This window comes from Megalobrama amblycephala, linkage group LG12 (assembly GCF_018812025.1).
Source record: "Megalobrama amblycephala isolate DHTTF-2021 linkage group LG12, ASM1881202v1, whole genome shotgun sequence".
NCBI lineage: Eukaryota > Metazoa > Chordata > Actinopteri > Cypriniformes > Xenocyprididae > Megalobrama > Megalobrama amblycephala.
In genome coordinates, this window is record NC_063055.1 from 15,026,309 (window position 1) to 15,049,763 (window position 23,455).

Consider the following 23,455-nt stretch of genomic DNA (forward strand, 5'->3'; position numbering starts at 1 on the left):
GGAACAGCTGACGAGACTTAATTAGAAACCATAATGACTAATGAGGACTAATGCAGACAAGACAGAACAGAGGTAAACAGAACATACACATGACAGAAATATTGTTACAATTTTAAAAAGCTGTTTTCTATTTTAATATATTTAAAAATATAATTTATTCCTGTGATGGCAATGCTGAATTTTCAGCATCATTACTCCAGTCTTCAGTATAACATGATCCTTCAGAAATCATTCTAATATGCTAACATGCTGATTTGCTTATATTTATCTTATATGGTAGTTTATATAAGATCAGTGGTCACATCACATGCTGGCTAAATTATCCTCACCTGCTTTGGGGTAAGTGGCGATCAGAACGTCATCAGGTCTTGCTTGAAAGTTTTTCACCTTTTCCCAGTTGTCAGTGAAGTAGTGGACCATAGAAATACCCTCAAAATCAAACAGTTCAGGCCGACTGGGTAGTTCATCTAAAGTGTTAAAAAGTCTCAGGTTACTATTGCTGTGGTTTCACTGCATTAATTCCTGCATTGGAATAACCATTTTATTTCAGGTTATTTAGTTAAGCAATAGGTGCAACAATACAGTCCCGGAAAAAAATTTAAAATTCAAAACATACATAAATAAATGTATTTTAAATACAGCATTTACAGACCCTTACAGACCCTTTATGAGCTCTGATGGTATATGGCTTTTGATTTATTAATGTGATTTTCTTCAAAATATTTAAAATATGTATTTACTCACTGAGGACGAATCAGGGGTTTCCATTATGGTGAAAAGGTGCTCCTTTTGTTCTTCTCTTCTGCTCTGCTCAAATGTTTCTTGAAGATATTCTGCGTTAAACTACATTCTGTGCTGTCATGCAATGCTTCTATCTACAAATCACAGCTTATCTTGTCCTTCCACCCTCGTCCCCCTCCCCCGCCCCGTACTTTGCACTCAACATGAACCAACCGGTTATTCAAGTTCAGAAATTCTACACTCAATACACTTTCCATAATGATAATCACAGATGTAGTTTCTCGTATACTCTCTATTCTCTCTCTCTCTCTTCCCTCTTTGTTCACTTCCCAGTGCTAGTGGGGCCCCTCAGGTACTGGCTTTGGGTTGTAACAGGAATTTAGTGTTGATCTCAGAGGAGCAGTGTGTTTTTCTTTGTGCACTGGAGGAAGTAAAAAGGCCCTTCCCCAGTGTTTTTTTTTATTCTGTAATGCTGAAACACCCTAAACTTGAGGAATGCATTTCACTATCACTTTGTACCCAGCAGTAGGTGTTCAGAGTTCTCTGTTGTTCCTGATAGAAATGATTTGTACATTACTTTTTTATTTGTACATTTTCAATGTCAGTAAACCAATCAAAATATTACAATATTATTTGATAGTGTCACCATTATGTTCTGTTAGTTTCTGTCGTCATGGACCTTCAGTTCGTTTTTATTCATCATGTGTTCTGGGTTTCCATCATTATTAGTTCATATGTGTCAGCTGTGTCCTATTAATCATCCTTGTTTGTATTCACTACTTAAGTTGTTTCTTTCCTGCATTCCTTGTCCGATCTATGTTACAGTTAGTGTATGCTGCCCTGCAAGTTTGTGCATTGTGTATATTCATCATTAAACCTTGTTGGATCTATGTCTTCTTCGTCTACCTGCCTGCAACCACCCATGACAGATACATTCACAAAAGATTTTATCTTATTACTAAGAGTTCCCCTAAATAACAGTAAAAAATCTTAGCTAAGAGTTTTCTCTTAAAAACTATTCAGGTAACAATAACTTTCATTAATAAATCATTAACAAACATTATATAATGCTTAACAGATCATTATATTCACATACCTAAAATATGAGATATGCTTGTTAATATTTACTAATGAACTTATTAAACATTACCTAATGATTAACAGGTCAAGTCAAGTCACCTTTATTTATATAGCGCTTTTTACAATGTAGATTGTGTCAAAGCAGCTTTACATTGATAACTGGTACATTATTTTGGCTGCACAGCAGCTCTTAAAGAATAGTGTCAATGCAGGCAGATCAAAACACTGTTGAATATCAAATGTCAAGTCAAATGTCAAGTTTCCCCAACTAAGCAAACCAAAGGCGACAGCAGCAAGGAACTCAAACTCCAACAGGTGACATCAGGTGGCAAACAAGTGGCAAATAGGTGTTAAAATGGAGAAAAAAACCTTGAGAGAAACCAGGCTTAGTTGGGGGGCCAGTTCTCCTCTGGCGAACAGTGCTTTGTTACGACTCAGGTTGCCATCATAAGTCCGATAGGATCGCAACATTCAAAGTATTTATTTCAGTTCCATCCAGTTGAGGATCGTATTCATCACACCGGTATGGACGGTTGTTGCGGAGCTGCGCCACTGGTTATCATGTTGATGAGGCCTTCACAGTGGATGATCTAGTTGACTCAATTTCTGCTGATACTTATCATGTCAGGTCATGTCAAGGTGCAGGTCCTTGGTCTCACCTGGATACGGCCCGGATCCGATTGACTACGGTAAACCTCGGGATAAACAGAAAGACTAATATTAGCATAGATGCCATTTTTCTTCTGATGTAACAAGTACATCTGGTGTTATAGGAAGTGTTCCGGTTCTGGCTGACCTAATTTATGCAACCTAATAATCCTTTAACGGATTTGAAAATATAAATCGATAATGTGTTATGTGTATGCCAGGTTAAAGAGATGCATTTTTAGTCTAGATTTAAACTGACAGAGTGTGTCTGCTTCCCGAACAATGCTAGGAAGATTATTCCAGAGTTTAGGTGCCAAATAGGAGAAGGATCTACCGCCTGCGGTTGATTTTGATATTCTAGGTATTATCAGCTGGCCTGAATTCTGAGATTGCAATAGACGTGAAGGACTATAATGCATTAAGAGCTCGCTCAGGTACTAGGGAGCTAAACCATTTAGTGCTTTGTAAGTAATTAGCAAGACTTTAAAATCTATACAATGTTTTACAGGAAGCCAATTCTGTCACAGACAAGTCAGGTTCCAACCTCCAATCACAACGCACGCCATCACCAGAGTACTGATCACCGCCACCTGCACCTCATCACTTCACTCATCAACAGCACTATAAAACCCACACGCACACAGCACTCCACGTCCGGTCGCATATACCATATGTTATGCTTACCTCAAGGACTCCTCTTCGTATACTTACCTGTCTCCAGCGTGTCTCCTTCCCTCTGTGTGCCTCGTCTGCTGTGTGGGTGTGTGCCATTCAGCTCCTCAGTTCTCCAGCGATCTCTTCTGTGCTCCAGCGATCCCCAAGCTCCAACATACATCTACCTGCAAAGAGAAAGGACAGTAACTATTCCTCATACTACCTGCTCAAACTGCTATTCAACCAGTTCACTCACCTGTGTGTGTTCACCTGCTCTACTGTGGTCAAATAAACATCCATTACCTGTTACATCTGTGTCTGTCTCCTGTATACCGTAACAGAAGACCGGACCAACACCGCAGACCCAGTATGAGCCAGCCAGATCCATTCCAGGAACTCGTGGATGCACTTCGGCGCACATTATCCACTCATCCTCCACCGCCATCTCCAGTTACTGTCCCTTCACCTGCACCAGCGAACACCACCAACGATGTCAACAGTCCTCCTTCACTGCCGCCGTACGCCAGTCCCATGGCCAAACCGGCGCCCTTCTCAGGATCGGCGGAGGATTGCAGCGGATTCCTGCTGCAATGCACACTGGTCCTGGAGATGCAGCCGCACCTGTACCCGAGTGACACCTCCAAAATAGCGTTCATTATATCTCAGCTCAGCGGCAAAGCATTAAAATGGGCCGACTCCATCTGGTCCCAGCGGGGTGCTGTAACCCAATCTTACTCGGCGTTTATTTCCCACTTCCGGGAAGTGTTCGGGAAACTGATCACGGACTCTTCAGCTGGTGAGAAACTTTATAATTTGAAACAAGGATCTCTGTCTGTTTACGACTATGCTTTGCAATTCAGAATGCTTGCTGCACTCAGCGGATGGAATGAACAAGCTCTAATAACGACTTATCGCCAAGGATTGGAACCTCGGGTGCGGCTGCATCTCGCTGCATGCTCCATCGGCCTCGAAAAGTTCATCCAGCTCTCCATTCGCTGCGCCACTCGCATGCAAGCGTGCATCCAAGAGCACCAGGACCAGTCCCTCTCCAACGTGCTCCTCTGCCGATCCGAACCCGTCAGCACCCCAGAACCAGCCCAAGTACCCATGGATGTGGAACACTCTCGTCTATCGTCTGAAGAACGCCGCCGCCGGCTGACCCTCCGTCTCTGTCTCTACTGTGGTGAACCTGGGCATGCTATTGCTGCATGCCCCACACGACCGCTGCGACCCCTGGTGAGTGCTATTATTCCTGCTACTCATAAGATGAAACCACTCATTACTGTCGTCAATCTTACTGCCGCTAATGTCTCCCTTTCAGTGGTCGCACTCATCGACTCGGGGTCAGCCGGCAACTTCATCTCTGGAGCCATCTGTCGCCACCTTCGTCTCAAGACCACTCCGTCTCCTACCATCTACACGTTCAACTCACTAACCGGCAGACCCCTGAGCCGTAAGCGCGTCCGCACCGTGGCTGGACCAGTAACGATTCAAGTTGGTTTACTACACCGGGAAGAGGCTCATATGCTGGTTCTGGAGGACTCAACCGCTGACGTGGTTCTGGGGCGCCCCTGGTTGGAGCAGCATAACCCGATCATCTCCTGGAAAACGGGCGAAATCCTGAAGTGGGGCGACACATGCTTCTCTCGCTGTCTGGCTGAACTTCCTGTTCCACCATCTTCTTCGCCTGACCTCTCTCTCTGCGCCACGTCCATCGAAATTCCAGTCGAACAATGCTCCGTCGACATCCCCAAGTGTTACGCCCCCTTCAGCGATGTCTTCTGCCCGCAACGGGCTTCCAAGCTGCCTCCACACCGGCCATGGGACTGTGCCATCGACCTGCTTCCGGGTGAACCAGTGCCAAAGGGTAAGATATACCCACTTTCCATCCCGGAGGAGAAGGCCTTGATTACATCAAGGAAGCCCTCGCCCAAGGTTACATCAGGCCGTCTACTTCCCCTGCTGCTTCCAGTTTCTTCTTTGTGGCTAAAAAGGCCGGAGGCTTGCGGCCATGCATTGATTATCGCTCCCTCAACAAAATAACCGTCAAGTTCCGGTATCCCCTTCCTCTCGTCCCAGCGGTCCTGGAACATCTCCGTGGTGCCACTGTGTTTACGAAGCTGGACCTCCGCAGCGCGTACAACCTCATCCGGATACGTGAGGGGGACGAGTGGAAGACCGCCTTCATCACCCCTACTGGCCACTACGAGTACTTGGTTATGCCGTATGGACTGGTCAACGCCCCCTCCGTATTCCAGGACTTCATTCATGAGGTGCTCCGGGAGTTTCTCCACCGCTTTGTCCTAGTCTACATCGACGACATTCTCATATACTCCCGGAGCCAGGCCGAACATCGCCGACACGTTGCGGAGGTCCTCACCCGACTTCGCCAATACAACCTGTTCCTCAAGGCAGAGAAATGCTCATTTCACCAACCTTCTGTTTCTTTCCTGGGCTACAGTATCGACCACAGTGGCATCCGAGAGGAAGGTGGAATCCATTACCAACTGGCCAGAACCCACCACCATAAAAGAACTCTAGCGCTTCCTCGGATTCTCCAATTTCTACAGACGTTTCATCAAAGGTTACAGTTCCATCGCCCATCCACTCACCAGCCTGCTCCGTCATCAGCCCAAGTCTCTGTCCTGGACCCCGGCAGCCACCGACGCCTTTAACCAGCTCAAAGAAGCCTTCACCACTGCTCCCTTACTCGTACATCCAGACCCAGAGAAACAGTTCGTCGTAGAAGTGGACGCCTCGACAACTGGAGTGGGAGCGGTGTTGTCGCAGCAGCAGGGGACGCCAAGTAGACTCCATCCATGCGCCGCCTTCTCCCGCAAGCTCAGCCCGGCGGAAGTCAACTACTCCATCGGTGACAGGGAACTTCTTGCTGTTAAGCTTGCCTTGGAAGAGTGGAGGCATTGGCTGGAGGGAGCCAAACACGCGTTCCTGGTGCTAACCGACCACAAAAACCTTGAATATCTTCGATCAGCAAAGAGACTGAACCCAAGGCAAGCCCGTTGGGCGATGTTTTTCTCCCGCTTCAATTACACCATCTCCTACCGCCCAGGCACCAAAAATGTAAAGGCCGATGCTCTCTCCCGTCTCCATGCTCCTGACGAACAGACCGAGGAACCAGAACCCATCATCCCGAGCTCTCTCATCGTAAGTCCTATTACCTGGTCAGAAGAGACCATTCCCTCCTCCAATGCCTCCACGAACCCTCCGCCGGGCTGTCCACCCGGCTTGCTCTACATTCCATGGACACGACGCACTCCCACCATTCACTCGGCTCACACGTCACTTGGCACTGGTCACCCGGGGTCAATGAAACCCTCTCGTTGCTTAAAGAACGCTTCTGGTGGCCAGGGATGGCTTCGGATGTCAGAAGGTACGTGCAGGGCTGTAGGGAGTGTGCCATCTCCAAATCTCCTCGTCATCTGCCAGCTGGGAAACTCCTTCCGCTGCCCGTTCCAGATCGCCCATGGTCACACCTAGGAGTGGATTTCATTACTGATCTCCCTGTCTCAGACGGAAATACCACCATCCTAGTTGTTGTGGACCGCTTCTCTCCAAATCGTGCCGTCTAATCCCACTTCCAGGATTACCCACTGCCATGGAGACCGCCGAAATTCTCTTCAACCAAGTCTTCAGATACTTTGGAATACCAGAGGACATTGTCTCCGACCGAGGACCCCAATTCATATGCAGGGTATGGAAGTCGTTCTACTCCCTCCTAGGTGTGGCCATTAGCCTGACATCCGGATACCACCCGCAATCGAACGGGCAGACGGAAAGGAAGGTGCGGGAGATCGGCTGCTTCCTCCGTACCTTCTGTCATGACCACCAGGACTCTTGGAACCAGTTCCTGGGTTGAGCCGAGTACTCCCAAAACTCCCTCCGACAGTCAACTACAGGACTCACACCGTTCCAGTGCGTACTCGGCTACCAACCCCCACTGTTCCCCTGGGATGGGGAACCCTCCAACGTTCCGGCAGTGGATTACTGGTTCCGAGAGAGCGAGAGGGTCTGGGACTCAGCACACCATCAACTGCAACGAGCCCTGCGCAGACGCAGGATGGTAGCCGACCTCCGACGTTCCAACACCCCTGTCTTCCAGCCTGGTCAGATGGTTTGGCTATCCACCCGAGACATCAGACTGCGTCTGCCCTGCAGAAAGCTGAGTCCCAGGTTCATTGGCCCATTCCCAATCGTCAAGCAGGTCAACCCAGTCACCTATCAACTCCGTCTTCCACAAGGGTATCGTATACACCCCACTTTCCACGTGTCACTTCTGAAAACTCACCACCCTTCTGTTCTTCCCACAGGACCTGACGTGGCTCCCGCCGAACCCCCCTTCCACTCATCCTGGAGGACGGAGCTGCATATGAGGTTCGGGAGATCTTGGACTCCCGACGTTGTGGTGGTCAGTTGGAATATCTTGTGGATTGGGAAGGATACGGCCCCGAGGAGCGCTCCTGGGTCCCAAGGAACGACATCTTAGACCCCAACTTACTCCAAACATTCCACGACAGTCACCCTGAGAGACCGGCACCGCGGGGAAGAGGACGACCACCACGGCGTCGGGGTCCTCGGCCCTCTGGAGCGGGCCGTGGAGGGGGGGTACTGTCACAGACACGTCAGGTTCCAACCTCCAATCACAACGCACGCCATCACCAGAGTACTGATCACCGCCACCTGCACCTCATCACTTCACTCATCAACAGCACTATAAAACCCACACACACACACAGCACTCCACGTCCGGTCTCGTTCGCATATATCATATGTTATGCTTACCTCAAGGACTCCTCTTCGCATACTCACCTGTCTCCAGCGTGTCTCCTTCCCTCTGTGTGCCTCGTCTGCTGTGTGGGTGTGTGCCAGTCAGCTCCTCAGTTCTCCAGCGATCCCCAAGCTCCAACATACATCTACCTGCAAAGAGAAAGGACAGTAACTATTCCTCATACTACCTGCTCAAACTGCTATTCAACCAGTTCACTCACCTGTGTGTGTTCACCTGCTCTACTGTGGTCAAATAAACATCCATTACCTGTTACATCTGTGTCTGTCTCCTGTATACCGTAACAAATTCAGTGTTGACAGAACTGGGATAATATGGTCATACTTCCTAGTTCTAATAAGAATTCTAGCTGCTGCATTTTGTACGAGCTGTAGTTTATTTATCAGGCGAGCAGAACAACCACCCAGTAGAGCGTTACAGTAATCTAGCCTTGAGGTCATGAATGCATGAACTAACTGTTCTGCATTTTTCATTGAGAGCATATGTCGTAGTTTAGATATATTTTTAAGATGGAAGAATGCGGTTTTACAGATGCTAGTAACATGGCCTTCAAATGAAAGATTGGTATCAAAGAGCACACCCAGGTTCCTAACTGACGACGAAGACTTAACAGAGCAGCCATCAAGTGTTAGACAGTTTTCTAGGTTATTATGTGAAGAAGTTTTTGGTCCAAAAATTAGAATCTCTGTTTTTTCTGAATTTAGTAGTAGGAAATTACTGGTCATCCAATTTTTTATATCAGCTATGCATTCCGTTAATTTTGTGAATTGATAAGTTTCGTCAGGGCACAAAGAAATATAGAGCTGAATATCGTCAGCGTAACAGTGAAAACTAATGCTATGCTTCCTAATGATATCTCCCAAGGGTAGCATGTACAGAGAGAAAAGCAGCGGTCCTAGTACTGAGCTTTGCAGTACTCCATATTGAACTTGTGATCGATATGACCTCTCTTCGTTTACTACTCCAAACTGATAACGGTCAGATAAGTATGATTTGAACCATGACAATGCAGTTCAACTAATGCCAACATAATTTTCGAGTGTATTTAAAAGAATATTGTGATCAGTAGTGTCAAATGCAGCACTAAGATCCAGTAACACTAATCGAGAGATACAACCACGATCTGATGATAAGAGCAAATCATTAGTAACTCTAATGAGAGCAGTCTCAGTACTATGGTACGGTCTAAATCCTGACTGGAAATCCTCACAGATACTATTTCTTTCTAAAAAGGAACATAGTTGTGATGATACTGCCCTTCTAGTATTTTTGACAGAAAAGTGAGATTTGAGATCGGCCTGTAATTAACTAATTCTCTAGGATCAAGTTGTGTTTTTTTAATAAGAGGTTTAATAATAGCCAGCTTAAAAGTTTCTGGTACGTGTCCTAGTGATAAAGATGAATTGACGATATTAAGAAGAGGATCTATGACCTCTGGAAGCATCTCTTTCAATAGCTTAGTCGGTATAGGCTCTAACATATGTTGTTGATTTTGATGATTTAACAAGTTTAGACAATTCTTCCTCTCCTAAAGCAGTAAATGAATTGAATTTTTCCTCAGGGACACTACAATGCACTGTCTGACGCGATACTGTAGTAGACGGTTGCCTGGTTATAATTTTTTCTCTAATATTATTAATCTTGCAAGTAAAGAAGTTCACAAAGTCATTACTGCTGTGCTCTTTGGAAACATCAGAAGTTGAAGCTTTATTTCTTGTTAATTTAGCCACTGTATCAAATAAATACCTAGGGTTGTGTTTATTTTCTTCTAAAAGTTTTGAAAAATAGGCAGATCTAGCAGATTTTAAGGCCTTTCTGTACTCAATCATTCTCTCTCTCCACTTCTCCATACTTCTAGTTTTGTTTTCTTCCAGCTGGGCTCCATTTTTCTGGCTGCTACCTTTAGGGCCCGAGTGTGCTCATTGTACCATGGCGTTGGATTAATTTCCTTAATCTTTTTAAACGCAAAGGAGCAACTGAGTCTAATGTGCTGGAAAAGACAGAGGCAATAGTTTCTGTTGCAACATTGAGGTCTTCTACGCTGTCTGGTATGCTAAGCTGATGAAACTGATCGGGAAGATTATTTATAAAGCGATCTTTAATGGTAGAAGTGATGATTCTACCATATTTATGGCAGGGAGGCAGTTTAGCTGCCTTGACTAAATGTAGTATACACAAGACTAGATAATGATCTAAGATGTTGTCACTCTGCTGCAGAATTTCAACAGCATCAATATCAATTCCATGTGACAATATTAGATCTAAAGTATGATTATGATAATGAGTGGGACCTGACACGTGTTGTCTAACACCAATAGAGTTTAGAATGTCTGCAAATGTCAATCCCAATGAGTCTTTTTTATTATCTACATGGATATTAAAATCACCAACAACAAGGACTTTATCTGCAGCTAGTACTAACTCCGATAGAAAATCAGCAAATTCTTTGATAAAGTCTGTATGGTGTCCTGGTGGCCTGTATACAGTAGCCAGCACAAATGTCAACTTACATAATGTTACGTAAAGTACCATCACTTCGAAGGAATTATATTTGAGAGACTTTTGACTAGTACTGTAAATATTCCCAGGTAAAAAAGTAGTATACTTTAGTGTATTTGAAATATGAATGAAGTACATGAATTATAAAACAAGTATACTTCTACTTGTTGTACTTTATTTAAAGAGTATTTGGTTTGTACTTTTTAAAAGTATACTTCGAAAAAGATGTAATTAAGTTCAACTTAATAGTCCAAACAGTAAGTATACTAATTTATCAGTAATCAAATTATTTTTTAAATGTACTTTTTGAAAGTGTACTTTGTTGTAAATGTATTTTAAATTGTATTGAAGTTTATTTTTTTTAAGTGTATTAAATTTGACATACTTAGAGTGGCAATTCAGTGTACTTATGGGAAGTATATTTTTTTGGAAATTAATTGTTAGTATACTTTTTTTAAAGTGTACTATGTTCTCACTTCATTAAAAGTGTGACTTCTGTACACTTTATACAGTACACTCTAAAATAAGTGTATTTTTAGTGGCATATCAGAGTGCTCTCATAAAATATGTTAAAATACAAAAATGTATAGTGGTAATTTAGTGTACTTTTAGTAAGTACGCTTATTTTTAATACAAAGTATAATTTATTAAAGTGTACACTGATTTCACTTCATCTGTAGTGTAATCAGTCAGTCTGTTGTTCGTTATCTGGCTCGGCTCGGTGTTCATCTTCAGTTCTCTCTTCACAGCAGTTCAGTCAGTGTACTGTTTGAGTACATGAATTACTCGGGGATATTGGTTTGTTTGAACTCAGAGGGAGTGTCAGCCACATTAAAAAAAGTTAACAGTCATTTGTGGATTAATGCGTATTGGAGACGCGAACCGTTTAAAACGATTCAGTTCGATTTGGTGAACTGGTTCAAAAAGATCCGGTTACATCGAATGATTCATTCGCGAACCGGATATCACAAACTGCTTTGTTTTGAACTCTCTCTCACAACAGACACGGAAAAGAAGACAATGCTGAATAAAGTCGTAGTTTTTGCTATTTTTGGACCAAAATGTATTTTTGATGCTTCAAAAAATTCTAACTGACCCTCTGATGTCACATGGACTACTTTAATGATGTTTTTCTTACCTTTCTGGACACACAGAGAGCTCTCGGACTAAATCTAAAATAAACTTTGTTCCAAAGATAAACGGAGGTCTTACGGGTTTGGAACAACATGAGGGTAAGTTATTAATGACATAATTTTGCTATTTGGGTGAACTAACCCTTTAATTTGAAGAACATGCATGTTCACGTTATGTCTTGGAATACAGACCTGACTTCCCAGATTACAAATTTGAAAATCCACTTAACTCTGCCATTTTTGCCGTCATTGACTACTGTTAATACTTCTTGTTTGAATTTCACTGATTAAGCAATATGGTAAAAGTGACAGTGGGTTGGATTAGGGCTGGGATAAACGATAATTTTTTTTTACGATTAATTTAGCGATTATTTTTCGGTGCATCGATTAATCTAACGACTCTTTTTTGTTTTTGTTTTTTTCAGTCCGATTCTATTTCGGTTTGATTCGATTATCGATAATCTCTCCATTAATTGACTATTACCAATTTGTAAAAAGTCCAAAATAAAAGACTATACAAGTGCAAAGTAATGCATTCTTAGTCACCCAGGTGAAAAAGAATTCTATTAAAAATATACTTTAATAAAGTGTACTAAGTATATTTTCTACATTTTGTACTATTTTCGTCAAATCCAAGTATAGTTAAGTGTATTCAATTATGTATTAACTTCAACTTAACATATATTTAACTACACTTCTAGTGTAAATTGTATACTAAAATGGAACAACTTTTTTTAAACTTCAAGTGCACTAAAATACACTAATGAAAATCAAGATTCATGAGCAATTAAGCACACTTAGAGTACAATTGCATTGTATTTCCATTCTAATGGAAATACACTTAAAAAGGCATTGCAGTGCAAATTATAGTTGTGTTTAAGTACATTTTGTGCATACTGCTATCATACTTATAATTACTATAAACAGTTAATTTAGTATGCCTCTGTAACATTTCAAGTGATCTACAAATGCACTTCCTAACTATATTTAGTGCTTTTAAAGTGTCCCACTATGACAATAATAATGTTTTTGAAGTGAAGTTCAATTACAACCTAAACATCATAGACACATACTTTCAGTGCAATGTTATTATAGTGTAAGGTAGAAACAAATTGAAAGTACATTTCATTTGTAATTTTATCCCCATTTTGTTATACTTAAGCATGAATGTTGGTATTACACTACAAGTGTATTACATTAATTCAGTTCAAGTACATTAAATCAACAGATTACAAATTGCATTTCAGAAAAGGATCTTTATTATTAACACAAAAGTAACACACAAAAGCAGATATTGGCAAAAGGAAGAACTTTGAACAGTCGACTTTCTCTGAAATGCCGGGAACAGAACAATGGCAAACAACTTACTACACATGCATATCTACAGGTGCTGGTCATATAATTAGAATATCGTGAAAAAGTTCATTTTTTCATTGTAAATTATTTTAAAAAATGAAACTTTCATTTATACTAGATTCCCTACATGTAAAGTAAAACATTTCAAAAGTTTTTTTTTTTTAATTTGTTGATTAGAGCGTACAGCTCATGAAAGTCCAAAATCCAGTATCTCAAAATATTAGAATATTTACATTTGAGTTTCATTAAATGACCATCCCTACAGTATAAATTCTGGGTATCTCTTGTTCTTTGTAACCACACTAATGGGGAAGACTGCTGACTTGGCAATGGTCCAGGAGACAATCATTGACACCCTCCACAGAGAGAGTAAGTCACAGATGGTCATTACTGAATGTGGTGGCTGTTTACAGAGTGATGTATCAAAGCATATTAAATGCAAAGTTGACTAGAAGGAAGAAATTGGGTAAGCAAAGGTGCACAAGCAACAGGGATGACCGCAAGCTTGAGAAGACTGTCAAGTAAAGCCGATTCAGACACTTGGGAGAGCTTCACAATGAGTCGAATGAAGCCGGAGTCAGCGCATCAAGAGTCACCACACTCAGACATCTTCAGGAAAAGGACTACCAAGCCACTTCTGAAACAGAAACAACGTCAGAAGCATCTTACCTGGGCTAAGGAGAAAAAGAACTGGACAGTGAACAGTGGTCGAAAGTCCTCTTTTCAGATAAAATTAAATTTTGCATTTCATGTTGAAATCATGGTCCCAGAGTCTGAAGGAAGACTGGAGAGGCACAGAATCCAAGCTGCTTGAAGTCTAGTGGGAATTTTCTGAAGTTAGTAATGATTTGGGGGGGCCGTGACGTCTGCTGGTGTTGGTCCATTGTGTTTTATCAAGTGCAAAGTCAATGCAGCCATCTTCCAGGAGATTTTGGAGCACTTTATGCTTCCATCTGCTGATAAGCTTTATGGAGATGCTGATTTCCTTTTCCAGCAGGACTTTAGCACCTGCTAACAGTGCAACAACCACTTCCAAGTGGTTTGCTGACCATGATATTACTGTGTTTTATTGGCCAGCCAACATGCCTGACCTGAATCTATGGGATATTTTTAAGAGAAAGATGAGAAACAGTCGATCCAACAATATACAGATGATCTGAAGGCTCAATAGTGCCTCAGCAGTGCCACAGGCTGATCACTTCCATGCCACACTTCACTGATGCTGTAATTTGTGCTAGGAGCAAGTCATTTGCTGAAATATGTGCTGCCGACCAAGTATTGAGTGTACAAATGAACATACTTTAAAGAACTTGAACTTTTCTGTTTTGAAAATCCATTTTTTGATTGATCTTAGGAAATATTCTAATATTTTGAGATACGGGATTTTGGACTTTCATGAGCTGTACGCTCTAATCATCAAAATTAAAAAAAAAAAAAAAAAACTTTTGAAATGTTTTACTTTACATGTAGGGAATCTAGAATATATGAAAGTTTCATTTTTAAAAATAATTTACAATAAAAAAAATGAACTTTTTCACGATATTCTAATTATATGACCAGCACCTGTAGCTCTGACTTGAGTTACTAGAGGCCTTGTAGCTCTCATTGTTGCACTTCCTCCGTAGAAGGGCCCGGATCTCTGCCACCTCTGTGTTGGGGAATCGCTCCCTCACTGCATCTGTGAAAACAGGAAAGAGACATGGGGATGAATTAAAACAGGATAGACAATGTATAACATTGAAATACAATCATTGATTATAATGGATTTGTCAATCAATCATGACAATGGATTTGGATTCATAACTATGACATTACTGTACCTAAAATTGCGTTGGTTTTTTCTGGCTCAAGCTGCTCCTTCAGCTTGCCTTTTTTTCCTTTCCCTGTGAGGGTTGCCTATAAACGCAACATGTCACTTGTGGTCACAGTATTGGTACCTGCGCCAATTTGCCAGAGGCCTTGTAGTTATATCCGTACCAGGGCTGGGATGAACAAAGTTTCACGTGGAGCATTCTGAGATATTTTTTTTGCTGAATTACCGCGGAGTGCGAGTTGTGCTAAAAAATAAACTGCCGGGATAATCACACAGCGCTTGCCGTAGGCTACACGTCCAATAATGACATGTCCGATTCGCGAACTAATGACTCATTTGAACTGATTCACTTAAATGAATAGTTAAAACAACTGATCTGTCCAACACTGAACTCATGAGACGTCTGAATCGGTGTATAACAAATCGGTACACTTTACAATAATGTTCCATTTATTAAATTCTAGTTACCTACATTAGTATTTTTTTTTAAGAAAAAGGTGAGTGGCAGAGTGTACTACTATACGTTGTTGTTATTTTTATGTGAATGAAGAATTAAAAGATGCACTTTTTTTCAGTAAGCTTAAAGCTATGCGTGTGTCTCAATCAGCTCCCTAGTTCAGTAGTCAGGGCACTGATCAGGGTATCAGCCACATTCACTTTCATTACTGATTCACGACCTAGGGAGCTAGAGAGCTGATTGAGACACAGGGTATGTGTTTTCAACAAATGTTAAATTCTGTTGGTTCAGGAAGGACACCATGACAGGCTGCTGGCTCCCACTGTCGCTGTTAATTTTTATTTATTTTTTGTTTGTTGGAAAAGCACTTAAATAGCTTAAAGCCCTCAAGTTTACATTGGTTACTGTATTCTTTCAATTGCTCTAAACAAGTATTTTGGGTGACCTTTTTTTTATTGAATGACATCAATTTGTTATTTTCATCTGAAAGAAGAATTACAAGATGCACTTTTTTATTAGTAAGCTAGGCCTATGTGTTTAAGGCTTCAAGGTTTTATCAAACGCTACCTCTGCCCAGGTAAAAAAGTAGTATACTTTAGTGTATTTGAAATATGAATGAAGTACATGAATTATAAAACAAGTATACTTCTACTTGTTGTACTTTATTTAAAGAGTATTTGGTTTGTACTTTTTAAAAGTATACTTCGAAAAAGATGTAATTAAGTTCAACTTAATAGTCCAAACAGTAATAAGTAAGACCACATTCACCCATCCATTCTGCAAACCACTTGTTTATATATATATATATATATATATATATATATATATATATATATATATATATATATATAAAACCTGTTACCTATATAGTACACTATATAGTACACCTGGATAGATGACATAACTCAGATTCTTGAAAATAACACAGAGTATATCAAGGAAAATACATTCTTGAGATAAATTCCTAAAATTGCAGTCTACATATTTATTGAATATATATAATTCATATTTAACATACAAAGAAGTAATGCACAAATGACTTGACTTGAGTTTAGTAAGTTTTAGTAATGTTGTCACTGTTATTTATTTATTTTTCAGACTGACTGATCTGAGCACAACCCTTCGCCGCACTTTTCTTCTTGGTCAGTATTAATGTGGTTTCTTAAGTAGTACTGTGATATTTTCATCACATCACCATAATTGTAGTTCCTGTGACCTAATTTTTTATTTTTATTTTTTCTGTTTCTTATTCAGGTTCCTTGTGTTTTGGCTTTCGCCTTGTTCTACAGAGAGCAGTTCATTTGTTCCTAGTATTTTTTGCTTGAAACTTAAATTAAAATTTAGATTTTCTGAATTCTGCATTTTTTTAAATAAGCAGTTTTGTTTAGTTTATTTTAATAGACAGTTTTTATTATTATTTTTTTTAGATTTTTTTTATTTTTTATTTTTTAGAATTAGATTTGTAGATCTAATTTATAAATATAAATTAGTTCTTTTTCTGGTTCTTTTTCTACATTCTCATACATTAATAAGTTCATTTTACTTGTATAGTTCTTTTCTTGAGAAAAAACAAAAAACTCAAAAAAAAAATTGTTTATTGCATTTTTTACAAGTTTACACAGTGTATTTTTCATTGTTGTTTAACTGTTTTTTTTTCTTCCTGAGACTACTACAGGTTTTTATCTTTTCAGGCTCAAGAGCTGTTACGCCAGGAGGACTTTTAAAGTATGTGCCTATTAAAGTGAGAATGTCATGTTAAAATTAATTTGAATAACAAGTTAAAATTAATTTGAATAACAAATAAGTGTATTTCAGTATGTCTATTAGTTGCACTACTTTTGATGATTAAAAAGAAACCCATTAGGATACTTTTAGGGGTGGGTGATATACCGGTAGACACGATTAACCAGTAGAAATGTGTCAACCAGTAGAGATTTTAGATTATCGTTTCTATCGCTGTTACATCATGTTACATTGCTGTATGTTCATTAAAGCTCATAGTTTGCATGCATTTTTAAGCACTGCGGTTTAAAAACAGGTGATTTTAATCTGTTGAAGCATAATTAGCAGCAAAAAACAAGTATATGTGGTCTCTCACTGTCTGACAGATACACAACATGAAGTCGCTGCTCATAGAGTGCGTGAGAAATTAACTGAGTGCTTTTTGCCTACTAATTGGGCTCGAACAGTTAAATGCACATACAAAATTTCTTCAAACACCTTGAACATTTTATTAATTAATTCAGTTTCATTAATTCACTATAGTTTAACAAGATTTCAAATGTAACTGTCAGAAAATTAACCTTAATTATGTCAGCTAACACTTAAGCAAAACATGGTCATGTCAAAGTGTCAATGTTTTTTTAAATCAATTTTACTAGTAGTCCACTGTATGATTTGTAAGATTTATTTGGTATAATATGTCAGTTTATTTTGCTATCCTCACTTACATAAATGAACTATAGTGGCCTGCACCCACTAGTAAAAATATATCAAAAATGTCTGAATAATTTTAGAGAAATCTTTCACAGCAATTAGTAAGTTAGTCAGATATATTTTTCAAAAAAATTTTTGGTCTCATATCTTTTTATCTCTTTATATCGTAAAGGATGCCGCGGAAAGGAAAGAAATCTCAGGCTCAAAAAATCCGTTGGAGAAAGTTGACCTGGGAAGATCTGGAAGATGATCAGAACAGACTCTCCAGGATTAACAAGGTACTATTGATATCTGTGTCTTGGATTACACCTTAATGTTTGGGACTAGGGCTGTCATAATTCCCCAGTTAAATTTTAGTGATTGATTATTTATAAAAAGAAAGAAAAAGAAAAGATTGCAATTTACAAATGACAATTAAATGGCAAAATACCAGAAATGGCACAAAATGCACCTGCACCTGTTTTGCATTTTGTGACTTTCATTTGAATAAAAGACCAATTTTCGAGTCATTGAAGATTTCATAAAATAGTGTTAAAATATCATATCACAGCCCTAATAAAACTTAATTTACCAACAACTAAATTATATTAGAGTGGGCAAAGTAAACCATATACTGTTTTAATGTTTTAATAACAGTAAAAATGTTACTTGTAATAGCTTAAGCAATTCCAATTTTAAGTATATTACTAAAATAATGTTCTGACTGAAAAAAAAAAAAAAAACATTTTCAATTTTGTGCACACTTGCTGTGAACAAATGCCTTTTTTTAGTTCCCTCACCCCAATTCTTATCTTAGAATTGTTTAGCAAAATGCCTTTGACCCAAACACTATGGATTGCAATTTAACACAGATTCTATAACACTAATTTTGCCCAGCAGCCTGATTTCATGAATGATTATTTACAGGTTGAACAGGCAAGCACCAGTGCTGATGTAGCTCAGTTTTCAGATAGAGTGTATGCAGAAGGTGGTGATAGTGCACCCAGGGTTTTGTCTGTTCAGGCATCTCATTGTCAGAATGATGTAAGGTATGATGAATTCTCGAGAAATCATCAGTGCACGTGCATAGCTTTGACATTTTTGGCTAACCACAGTGAAGGGATTCAGTTCAAAATGCCTGACCTGGATAGAGTTTTAGAGGAGGGCGATGCTTTGTATGTCGGGATTAAAATGCAGCTCATTGCTGAAGAAAGATTTGATCAGAACCATCTCACTATGGAGGAAGTACCATTGAGTGTTTCAACGTTTAACCAAACACTCAACGTGCGGAAGTCTGACGTGAGGATGGGATACCTAAGAGCCAGAGGGACCCCTGACATGGAAGGGTGGTGGATTCCTCTCACTGAACGACTGCAGTGTCTCTCAACGGATGTCAGCCATGCACTGCTCACTGTTGCTCCAGAGTGTATTGCTGTTTTCAGAGACAGATCTGGAAGGTATGGATACTTTCGATTCACACTCAAGGACTGCCGAAGGCTTGCCTAATCCTGGAGGAACTGCTGTAATGTTAACTTTCACCCACCTCAGTGACATGACAGACAGACTTCTCAAGCTCTTCCAGAATTATTCTCCTGAGGCCCGCTATGAATTCATGCCTGTGTCTTTTGAAACAGAGCAACAGTCTGGCCAACTGCCTTCACCATCGGTTTGTGAACAGGTATCACAAGTTGATTTCAAGTTCAACCTAGAACCAGGGACAAATGCTGGAGCCAAAGTAAATCGTGTTGGCTCACGTGCTAAAAACCAGGAATGGGACAGATAAAATAAATAAGCACAGGAGAAGAAGAGCAATGCATAAAGCAACAGATATCATAAAACAACGCGGAGGACCTAAGGACACATCTGCATCTGACATGAGAAAACATAAACGAGAATTATGACAGAAATAGGTATGTCAGATGTTTGCAATTCCGAGCAAACAAAAAAGACGTTGTTAAGGAAAAAGTACAATCAGGATTCTCAGTTCAGATACAAAAAGAAAGACTACATGGCTAGACGGTACAAAACAGATGAAGTTGTTCAGGCAATGAAGAAAGAATACATGATGAGGAGGTACAACACGGATGTCCTTGTGCAGTCAAAGAAGAAAGAGTACATGATGAGGAGGTACAACACAGATGTCCTTGTGCAGTCAAAGAAGAAAGAGTACATGATGAGGAGGTACAACACAGATGTCCTTGTGCAGTCAAAGAAGAAAGCGTACATGATGAGGAGGTACAACACAGATGTCCTTGTGCAGTCAAAGAAGAAAGCGTACATGATGAGGAGGTACAACACAGATGCCCTCGTAAAGTTAAAGAAGAAAGAGTATATGGTGAGGAGGATACAGCACCGATACTCTGTTCCAGAAGAAGATGAAAGAGTACATGGTGAGGAGATACGCAGGTGACCCAGACTTTAGAGCACATCACATCCTGAGATGTACCCTGCGCAAGACACAGAAATGTGTCGGTGATGCAACATATCAAGTTCTTCATCGGTTGCAATGCGCACTCAGGATCAAAAATAAATATAAGGCGTACATCCGTTATAACCAGGAGACACCCCAGCCTTTGGTTAGCAAAGAGATGGAAACCGCCATACATGCGTTCCGTTGTAAAATTCGGCAAGGCCCTACACACGTCTGCACAGTCTGTCACAGAGCCCTGTTTCCTGATCAAGTCAAGGTCTGTAATAGAGCGAGTTACAACAAAAACGCTAATGTTTCAGCATCTTGCTTAACCGGGAAATATGTTCACGCCTGTGATAGTGCCTGCTCAGGTCCTTGTATAGTTCCGGAGGAGAGAAGACAGGAGTGGATTTGCCACACGTGTGACAGCCATCTTAAAAGAGGAAACATGTCTTCAATTGCAGCGGCTAACAAACTCGAGTTGCCACCCATCCCTGCGGAACTGGTTGAATTGAATGTGCTTGAACGTCAGCTTATTTCCAAAATCATACCGTTTGCAAAAATAGTTGCGTTGCCTAAAGGACAGCAAAGAGCAGTGCATGGTGCTGTTGTGTGTGTTCCCTCTGAGGTAGAGTCGACGGTCAACAGTCTGCCAAGACCGAGTAGTGAGTCCCAGCTGCTGCAGGTGAAACTAAAGAGACACGTAAAGTTTAAAGGATACCAGCACTTCCATACCGTCAACATGCATAACGTGCTTGCAGCCTTATCAAAGTTAAAAGCAGTGCATTCCGAGTACAGGGATATCTCCATAAGAGAAACTGCGATATTCGAAAGTCACGTAGATGAGGAAGATGACGCCACAGAGGAGCAACAAGTCGTCGATGTTGCTGAGCAGGATAGACAAGAAGTTAGCGTCGAGGAGAAGGATGAACTTAGACCTGGTCTCACATTAGACACATGTATGCAGCCACCTGACATCGGACAGGAGATCTTGTCGTACGGCGAGGGAATATTTAGCATCGCTCCTGCTCAAGGACAAAAGCCTGTTGGATTTTTCAAAATCCCAAAGCTGGAAGCCATGGCGTTCCCTGTTCAGTTCCCCACCGGACAGAATACAATTGACGAGGCAAGACAAATAGCAATATCTCCCAGTATGTATTTCAACGCAAGATTGTTCTGCGTGGACACTCGTTTTGCAAGCGATCAGAGTTACCTTTTCTTTGCCCAGTTTGTGACAGAGACTCAGCTCGCTAGAAATAGCATGAGTATTCAGCTGCGCAAGGGCAAGCCTATTACAAGAGATGGCAGAAGAATATCCAACAGGCTGCTTCAGGACAACCGCGAGATTGAGCGATTGGTACACAACAGGGACGCCACGCGTTTTATGCAACCGCTGAGAGGCTCTCCGTTTTACTGGGAGAAAACGTTGAGAGATCTACAGGCTATGATTAGACAGTTAGGAACCCCTACGTTTTTTTGCACATTCAGTGCAGCCGAAATGCGATGGCCTGAAATAATAACCTGCAATCAAGGCCCAGCAAGGTGAACAGATTGACTTTTCAACGCTTGACTGGATGACGAAATGTGAAATCCTCCGAAGCAACCCAGTCACCGTAATGCGCATGTTTGAGAAACGCGTGGATGCTCTAATGACCCATCTGCTTTTGTCGCCCGCTCAACCCTATTGGTAAAGTAGAGGACTACTTTTACAGAGTTGAGTTTCAAGCCAGAGGAAGCCCACATATCCATCTACTTGTTTGGATAAAGGATGCACCCGAGTTTGAAAACGATGACGATAAGGTCGTGTGCGACTTCATTGACCGCTGCATATCGTGCCGTTTGCCTGATTCCGTGGCCGATCCTGAGCTTCACCGAATTGTCACAGAGGTTCAGCTTCACAGCAGGAACCACTCAAAGTCGTGTAAAAAAGGGAATGTATTATGTAGATTCGGGTTCCCCAAACTACCGATGTCCAGCACCACGATCACTCGTCCGCGACCACAGCGTCCTGAAGAAGAGGATGACCCGGACGCTTCTTCATCAGAAAGCTGCGTGTTCAGATCTAAAAACGCAATCGCTCGTCCACAACCACAGCGTCATGAAGAAGAGGATAGACAGAAAGACAGAAAGAAGGCGAGACAGGAGGCTGCTCAAAAAGCAATGAGCGAAGCCAGGCTAAAACTTAAACCGGTGTGGGATTTGTTGAATGATCCCCAAGCCTCCTTTGACAGCTTGTCAGAGCTTCTGACAAAATGTAACATGACCGTGAAAGAGTACGAAGAAAACGTTGAGGCATTGTCCACTGCCAACGTGGTTTTTGCTGAAGCGTGATCCAAAGGAGTCTTGGGTGAATGGATACAATCCTGATTTGTTGAGGGCATGGAACGCTAACATGGACATTCAGTTCGTTCTTGACCCTTTTAGCTGCGTCATGTATATGTTATCGTATATTTCTAAGCCGGAGCATGAAATGAACGAGGTACTGAAGAACGTCATCAAGGGCGTGCGCGAAACTAACGTTAACGAGGAAGACGAAATGAAGCACATTAATGCAGGCCTACTCTAAACACCGGCAAGTAAGCGCTCAGGAGTCGGTGGCACGAACATGCAGCTTACCATTGAAGAAATGTTCACGAAGCGTTGTGTTTATACCGACGGATGACGACGCGCTGAAGATGAGTCTTCCCCTTAGTGCCCTTCAAAACAAACATCCCGATTCAGAGGATGTCTGGATGTCAGGGATAATAGATAAATATAGAGCAAGGCCGCAAACGCCCGAGTTTGAAAAGGATATGTCTGGCCGATTTTGCTTCGGAATACCGTATTGTGTATGGTCAGCAAGACAAAAGGAAAAAATGTTCACGAGCTGCTCAACGGTATGGGATTTTTCCAGAAAACGAACTGTTGGTAAGGCTGCAGTTATTAGATATGCACGATATTCGGAAGAAAAACAACCTGAAAAGTTTTACTGCAGGTTACTTAAGCTTTACATGCCACATCGCTTCAATGCACAGCTAAAACCTCCTCGATTTCCAACGTATGAGCAGTTTTACAAATGTGCATCTGTGGAACTTCCTGCACACCCAGGTCTCCTGATACCTGTTCGTGCTGTAGTGCAAGCACACAAGGAGAAGTTCGAAAAACACAGTGAAGAAGTGGATAAGGCATTAGATCAGCTGCAACAGCAAGGACCACCGGAAAACGCTTGGACGGCATTTGCGCCTGAAATTGAAGCGGATCGTTTGGAACTGCATTGCCGAACGGGAAGACATGAACCCAGATGATGAGGATGTACAAGACGATGTCCCAGAGTATCAGATTCTTGAGCATGGAGATGGAGTCGTTCCACAAGTAGAGGCACCTCAGCTCAGTATTGAATTCGTTCGGAAGCTGTTTAGAAGTCTGAATGAGACACAGGCAGCCATATTTTACACTGTCTGCCATT

At 41.2% G+C, this 23,455-nt stretch overlaps 1 protein-coding gene and 1 long non-coding RNA gene across 2 annotated transcripts in view; both read left to right on the forward strand.

The window, feature by feature from the left end:
- LOC125280128 (transmembrane protein 132C-like) overlaps positions 1 to 412 on the forward strand; it is a 17,800-nt gene extending 17,388 nt beyond the window's left edge. Inside the window, exon 3 of the mRNA XM_048210453.1 lies at positions 398 to 412. Coding sequence (XP_048066410.1) covers positions 398 to 412 — 15 coding nt within the window. The remainder of the gene's footprint in view (positions 1 to 397) is intronic.
- A 15,721-nt stretch (positions 413 to 16,133) lies between these two features.
- LOC125279418 lies at positions 16,134 to 18,661 on the forward strand. The gene is made up of 3 exons (XR_007187381.1): positions 16,134 to 16,910; positions 17,794 to 17,899; positions 18,528 to 18,661. It is a non-coding gene; the product is annotated as an uncharacterized LOC125279418 (long non-coding RNA).
- The last annotated feature ends 4,794 nt before the right edge of the window (positions 18,662 to 23,455 follow it).